General features: G+C 35.2%; 1 protein-coding gene across 1 annotated transcript; it reads right to left on the bottom strand.

The window, feature by feature from the left end:
* Positions 1-1488, bottom strand: LOC142625690 (heat stress transcription factor A-6b-like). Its single transcript, XM_075799372.1, has 2 exons — positions 1183-1488; positions 1-768 (listed from the first exon to the last, which is right to left on the bottom strand). The coding sequence occupies exons 1-2, from the start codon at positions 1486-1488 to the stop codon at positions 1-3; spliced, it is 1074 nt and encodes a 357-aa protein (XP_075655487.1).
* Positions 1489-8117: the final 6629 nt, after the last annotated feature.

The raw sequence follows: 8117 nt of genomic DNA on the forward strand, positions 1-8117 counted from the left end.
CTAGTACCCCATATACTCAGCCAACACATCTAAATCTTCATCATTTTCTTGACCAACACCCATTATACCAATTTCTTCTTCAATACTTAGCAAATTTTCCCAAAGCCCCTCATCAAAGTCCTTAATCATATCTCTACTTTCATGTTCCCCTCCTCTCTCTATATGTTCTTCCCCTGGGTTATTTTGGCTTTCAGTTAGTCCATGCATGTCCATAGCAAGTCTATCCAGCTCTGAAACTTCAAACTCAGACACATCACCAAAATCATGAGGCTCAACCTTAACAAAGTTTCCTTCTCCACCTTGGCCTAAAACGCCAATTTCAAGGTCACTAGGCCCTTGATCAATAGGTTGCCTTCTCTTCTTCGTTATTGCATCTTGGAGTTCCTTTCTTCTGTCCTTCTGCTGAGCTAATTGTTGTAAAAAGTTTGGATTTTGCATTGCTCTTGCCAAGAAATTCATCGTCTGTTGCTGTTTCCTTTCTGTCTTTCTAAGTCTATACTCCATTGATTGGATGTAATTTCTAGTATTTTGTTGTTGCTGTCTAAGCTTCACCAATTCCACCATTAGAACCTGCTTGTCACGCTTCAGCCGATCAATTTCTCCATCTAATCCAAAACTTCCAACTTCAACACAAGCATCCAGAGCCTGCTGTGAACCCTGAAGTTGAAATGTTCTCCTTCTCCTAATATTCTTTAAAAGACGCTTTTGTCCTCTTAGAAACCATTCATTAGCAAACTCCCATCTATCTGGATCAACCTTCCTAAAGCCCTACATAAACGAAAGTCCTTCTTCATGGTCACATTCAGAAAGAAGTTCATTGTAACATTCAATGGAGAATTGTACTAAATCTAAGAGCCTTCAATAGCTACACATTATAACACTGAAACATCTAAGTTTTTAACAACTTTTACGAGGCAGCAATGACCGTATGCTAAATCAGCTTAATAATACTTTGCTTTTGAAGTCATTAAACAACCAAAATGTCCAAATTAAGTAACCCATTAAACAAAGAGAAAAAGGAGAGACCAATCAAATGATTAAAATCTATCAACATATAACAAAAATAGCAGATTCATTCTAGTTGTCTGTGAACATAAACATGTAAAATTATTGTAACACTTATCAAAAAAGATAACTTTATCATTCATTCTTGGTTATAAAAAAAAAAAAAAAAAAACTTACGTAAGTGTTAAGCTGCCTGACAAAGCTAGAGAAATTGTTGTGCTTGAAGTATCTGGGAAGAAGAGTCATGGCAAATGCCTGAGGATCCCACACAACAAAGCTGTTGTTCCCTCTACTCCATGAAACAACATGATTTGTGGTCGAGTCCTCAATGATGTCATAGGTTTTGGTAAGAAAAGGAGGAGGGCCTGTTTCATGAATTCCCTCCATTGGCTGAGGAGGCTGAACCATAGATGAGGACGGGGTGCCTGAAAAAGATGAACTTGCTTCTCTAAACTTTTCCTTCACTCGGCCTTGAGGATTCATGATTAAATACCCACAAAGAGGATAAACTGTGATCTGGGTTTGATTTGTTTTTTGGTGCCTAATCACTATATATGCAGGTGGAACAGCAACAATGCAGCCGAACCTCAACTTCTCAAGGTAAGCTATTGATAGATCATAAAATTGTGTTTCTTCCAAATGGGGTTCTTGGAATGAATGTTGAGAATAATAGTAACAGCTATAATATAAGTAGAAAAAAGAAAGATTGGATTTATATATAAGGAGGAATCAGAAGATATAGTGCCATCTATACCAACATAGAAGAATAAGCAATAAATATGAACTGACCTTGTAGAACAAAGCCTGGAAATAAGAAGAGTAAGAAAGAACTTATGAAGGTCAAGAATGGGGAGAGGAGCTAGAAATCACTTAGAAATAAGGAAGTAAAACGTAAATAGGACGTCTTGAATTTATAAATAGATGGTGTAGGGATAAAAGATCCAAATATGGGTATTCGGCCTTGGGTCATGCCTAAGGACTTTAAGTAGTCCGAGGAGAGGTAATAGTGATGGAGACCTAAAAAATAGTGGTTCGTGGAAGGTGTTCGGTCTTAAGGAACTGAAAATGTTATCCGAGGAGAAGTACCTTATCGGCTAAACAAAGTAGAGGTCATAAGTCCGACTTTTCGTAAAAAATAAGGCACCAAACGATCATACTAGCAAGGATAAACATCAGGTGAGGATAAGACAAAAGAGAGCTGAGAAATATTTGAGAAGAAAGCTGCTACCACCGCATTGAATACTTTGCAACTAACTCCCTTGCCGCATTAATGTGGAGGTGATACCTAAACAGTAACATTCAACCTTATAGCTACCCACAAAGATTTTAAGAATGTGCTGTGTAGGGAATTTCCATGAAATCCTAAACCTATGAGAATAAAATATGGAGAAAAAACACACGCCAAAGAAAAAGTAAATACACGCACAAGACAGTATTTTCGTGGTTCGACAATTTGCCTACGTCCACGGAGTTGCAGAGATTTCACTATTATCAGGGAAAAATACAGAGTGCGGTTACAATTCCTTTTTCTTTCTCAAAACCGACAACGACATAAAAAAACCCTAATGACAAAACTGCGTCTTTTACCTCCTGCGCATAGGATACATAATGGGCTACATAATGGGCAAAATTTTTTTCCCAGGGGCGTTACCCCCAGACCCCCAGAAGGCTTGTCCATGAGCGCTCCGACTTAGGCCTGTCGGCCCAAGCCTCAGTTCCATAGACTAAGCCTCAGAAAATCTCCCATTAAAAACCACGCAATATTATTCGAGTCGGGTCGGGTCGTCAACCAGATCAAATATAAATTAGGCTCCACAAAGCCCAACAAATCTCCCACTTGGAGACTAGTTTAATCACCAACATCAGCCGCTATCTTCCAAACACAATCCCTCATCCCTACAACTCATCGTCCTGTCCTCAAGCTAGAAGGTCAACTGAAGCTGTACACAGCTTCAGCTTCTCAATAGTGGCACCCTTAGTCAACATGTCTGCCGAGTTCTTAGATCCACAAATCTTCTCAAGTATTACCAGCTTATCTTCAACAAGGCACCGGATAAAATGGTATTTTGTTTGTATATGCTTCGACTTTGAATGAAAAGCTGAATTCTTAGCAAGAAAAATTACACTCTAACTGTTATTATGTAGAATGCCCATCTCTTGCTTCTTACCCAATTCATCCAAGAAACCATGTAGCCAAATCATCTCCTTTCTAGCTTTTGTTGCTGCAACATACTCAGCTTCTGTAGTAGATAAAGTAACAATCTTTTGCAAGTTTGAGGCCCAAGATATAGCTGTACTACCCAGAGTAAATACAAACCCAGTAGTACTCTTTCTACTATCAATATGACCAGCAAAATCAGCATCTACATAACCCTGCAGTTTCAATTTTGCACCTGTGAAGCAAAGACATGTATCTGATGAACTCCTTAGATCTCAAAATCCACTTGACTGCCTCCCAATGCTGCTTTCCTAGCCTACTAATGAATCTGCTCACAACTTCAACTGCATGTGCAATGTCTGGCCTTGTACACACCATATCATACATCAAGCTGCCAATAGTTGAGTCATAGGGCACCTTGCTCATATAGTCCTTTACTTCTTCTGTCTTCGGTGACTGTTCCTTGCTTAGTTTGAAATGACTACCTAAGGGTGTGCTTACTGGTTTAACTTCATTCATGTTGAATCTACTGAGAATTTTATTCACATACTCTGATTGTGAAAGCTTCAATGTACCATTAGCCTTGTCTCTAATGATTCTCATACCAAGGATTTGTTTTGCAGCTCCCAAATCTTTCATTGCAAACTGTTTTGACAATTGATTCTTTAGATTATCAATCTCCTTAATGCCAGACCCTGTAATAAGCATATCATCCACATACAACAGTAAAATGATACAAGAATTGTCAAAAAATTTAACATAACAACAGTGATCAACTTCACATCTCTTGAACCCAATTTTATGCGTAAAACTGTCAAACTTCTTGTACCACTGTCTAGGAGCTTGTTTTAGGCCATACAAGCTCTTTCTCAGTTTGCAAACTAGATTCTCTTGTCCCTGAACAATGAACCCTTCTGGCTGAATCATGTAAATGTCTTCCTCCAAGTCACCATGAAGGAATGTTGTCTTCACAACTGGAGAAAATATCTCTATGTAATCAATGCCCTGCTTTTGCTGGAACCTTTTAACAACTAATCTGGCCTTGTAACGTTTACTGCCATCATGCTCATTCTTTATTCTGTATACCCACTTGTTGTGCAAAGCCTTTTTTCCTGCTGGCAATTCAGTCAGTTCCCATGTCTGATTCCCCAACAAGGAATCCATCTCATCCTTCGTGGCTAACTCCCACTTGCTTGAATTCTCATCTTGCAAGGCTTCATCATAACACTTTGGCTCACCATCATCAGTCAACAAGAGATAATTTAGAGCAGGTGAATAACGCTGTGAAGGTCTAATGGTCCTGGAAGATCTGCAGACTTCAGCTACAGGTGTATTCTGATCTACTTGTGAATCTACATTCTCCTTATCTTCTTCACCCCTTTTCTGAACAGTGCTTTCAGTCAATTCATCTAAGTTAACAAACTCAGATTTGTCTTGATCTATCTCTGTAACATCTGACACTACAGTTGACCTGTCCTTATACATAACCTGTTCATTAAATATCACATTTCTACTTCTCATGATTTTTCCTGTTTTGTTCATCCCAAAACCTATAGCCAAATTTCTCATCACCATAGCCAATGAAAAAACATATTTTAGACTTTGCATCAAGTTTACTACGAGCATCAGAATCAACATAAACATAAGAAACACAACCAAAAACTTTTAAGTGGAAAAAATTTACCTCTTTACCGCTCCAAACCTCCTCAGGAAGTCTGAACTCCATAGGAACTGATGGTCCTCGGTTTATCAAGTAAGCTGCAGTGTTAACAGCATCAGCCCAAAAAATTTTTGGTAGTCCAGCATGCAACCTCATACTCCTCAGCTCAGAAAATCTCCTATTAAAAACCACACAACATTATTCGAATCGGGTCGGGTCGTCAATCGGATCAAACATAAATTAGGCTTCATAAAACCCAACATGCTGATAGGACAAGTATCAAAGTCAGCAATCTGATCTACACGTGGAGGGTTAAGATGGGGTGAAGAAGAGAAATATAAAGAAGAAAAACCCATTACAATGGGAGGATTAGAAAATCTAAGGGAAAATCACTCTACACTGAAGAATTGTAATTTTAGTTAAGTCTAAGAGAAATATATAAGAACAACCTTTCTCGAACTTTGCCTAAGAGGATTTTCCTTGCTCAAAACTGTTTGTTTCATGCTTTCCAAATAGCAACTAACCTACTGTGATCATTATACACTTAACTCATTGAAAGTTTAGTTTCAAGCTCATTCTCTACAAATTCATTGATTTGGACTCTTTGGACCATTGACATTTTTTTTGGGCTTTGGGAGCAAACCGTGCCCTTATAGTTGATAATATTTTTATCTTTTTTTTTTTTTTTTGGCTTTCTTTTTTTTAGACAGACATGACAAGATTAGATGAGAAAGTGATGGTGCAAAGAAAACCGAAATAGGCAATGAGTCATTTTTCTCCCTTCTCAATGCCTCATTTCTTTCTCCTTTGGGAAAGCTATTTGGGCAGTGACCCTCTTTAACATTTATTTAGTCTAGTGTCCAGCCTCAAAGACAAAAAGGTTGTAGAGTGTGATTGCACGTATAAGTGTGTTTTCAGAAGAAAGTTTATTTTCATCCATTTATTTAATTTTAAAAAATATTACAAATTTCCCAACAAAATAGTTAGACCTAATAATAAATATGATTGGTATTACTTCGATAACTTGATAAATGAATATTTAAGATTTTTTTTAATGATTGGTGACACATCAACCTGTAAAGTTTATGCAACAAAAGTTATAGTATCTCAAATATCCCATATTTGTTTATTGTGTGAGTGCATGTTTTGTATTTTAAAAGGTGTATTTTACAAGATTGTACATGCTATTTTGAGATGAAAATAAGTTCATCCAAACCAATATTAAAAATTTCAAAAAATAGGTCTACTATTCAATTTAAATTAAGGCAATTTCCCACCAAATAAGGCACACCATATATACTAAAAAAAACCCTCCTCTATTATGTTGAATAAGGTATGCAGCCTCACATTTTAATACTATCATTTTCAATTCTTCTTCTCTTACTAGTTTATTGACTTAACCATTAGAGCCTCCTTGGCCAATCCAGTTTACTCAAGTCCAAATTGAGATTTCTTTTTCTCAGCAAGGTATCTGTTAGTAAGGATTTGTCATTCTTTGGTTCTTATTGAAGTCCTTGTTGTGGTTTCACAAGCCAGTCTAATGACTTCGGCTTGAGTAATCAAGAAATATCTTAGTCCAAGTATTAGAAACATTAAGTAATATATATATATATATATATATATATATATATATATATATATATATATATATATATAAACTATCTCACACACTTACTTTTTATTTGTCATTGTTTGGTTCTTATTTTAAAGTGCAATTAAAATCAAATTTTGATTAATATTTATTGAATATTCACTTGAATATATATATATATATATATATATATATATATATATATAGGAAAAGAAAAAAATTTTAATTAAAAATTTTAAAATATTAAAAAATATATAAATCCATTGAAAGTATTGAATTAATAAAATATTAAAACATCAACTACCATAGAAAATATTAATTGAAATCTCTAATCTTTGGAAGATCTTGGCCTTGTTGGATTATTTCAAGGTTACTAATATTTCTAATATTTAAGATCTTAAATTGTATCTGGATGATGAGTTAGTTTTATTGGATTATTTTGTGTAAAACAATTGTAAATAAAAATAAATTATACTTAAATATGATATTTTTATATAAATCAAATAAACTAAATAAGATTATTAAAAACTGGGCCTAACTAGCTATTAGCTAATCCTTTTTTTAATATTAATATGATAATTACAATAGGGGAGTGGAATTTGAATCATAAATGTTTGAATCAATCGGTAGGTTGATGAGTTGCATGTATTAATGTATACAAGTTATGAATGACAGTGATTAGCCAATCCTAAACAATAGAATTTTTTGGGATTTTCTTTCAACTAAAATTTTGGACATCCTTCTCAAAAAAAAAAAAACAAAAAAAAAAAATTCGACATAAGATTTTGTATTTATATTTTACAATCATTGAAGTGACATATATGTACATGTGTTAGTATATATAAAGTTATATCAATAGTGGGTTGATGAATAATAATATTGCTTTATTCATAAATTACTGCCTTAATAAAAAAATTTTAAAAAAAAGAGGATACAAATTTTTGTATTCCTAAATAACTACTAAACTGGATTGAGATACAATACAATAGTTGTTGCACCACAATACTATTAAACTTTAAAAAAAAAAAAATTACCGTTTTACTTATATATATTGATACTTTTAATCTCTCAAAATAAATGGTAGTTATAGAGCATCCTCATTAGATGTTTAAAAAAAAAAATGTCATTTTGACACATCAAACACCTACTTTATCATTTTATCACATCATTATACAACATCTCATTTATCAGATGTCTTATCCTTCAATCCTATTCATTAAAATAATATTTACAATACATTAAAATAATATATTATCTCCTCCCATCCTCAACAACAACAACACTAGTAACAACACTAGCAACAACGGCACAACCACCACCACTGCCGCAACAACGTCGACAACCACCACCAGCACAAACCCACATCCACCAACGCCCCCTTAAAAAAAAAAAAAACACAACCGAAAAAAAAAATCCACAACAACCCACCACATTCACAAACCTCAAAACCCATCCCAAATCAAACAATCCAATCCCAAATCATTGTTATCCTTCGATCCAATTTCTCAAACCAGATCCAATCCCCAAAATCAACCATAAACAATCCAAACAAATAAGGGGAATTAGATCTTAGTGAGATCGGGCAGATTTCGGCGAAGGCAGGTTGCTTGGAGCGACAGAGGCAAAGCAAGCTGCTTGGCGAGCGGCATCAAGGGAAGCGAGTGGCGTTGGCGTTGGAGGAGAGGCGAGCTGCTTGGCGAGTG

The sequence above is a fragment of the Castanea sativa genome, chromosome 2 (genome assembly GCF_040712315.1).
Source record: "Castanea sativa cultivar Marrone di Chiusa Pesio chromosome 2, ASM4071231v1".
NCBI classification, from domain to species: Eukaryota; Viridiplantae; Streptophyta; class Magnoliopsida; order Fagales; family Fagaceae; genus Castanea; species Castanea sativa.

Excerpts from the sequence above, each read along its gene's own strand:
- LOC142625690 (XM_075799372.1), bottom strand. The coding sequence starts at position 1,488 with ATGAATCCTCAAGGCCGAGTGAAGGAAAAGTTTAGAGAAGCAAGTTCA. Across the intron at positions 769-1,182 it reads TCAGGCAGCTTAACACTTAC|GGCTTTAGGAAGGTTGATCC; the intron begins GTAAGTTTTTTT and ends TCGTTTATGTAG.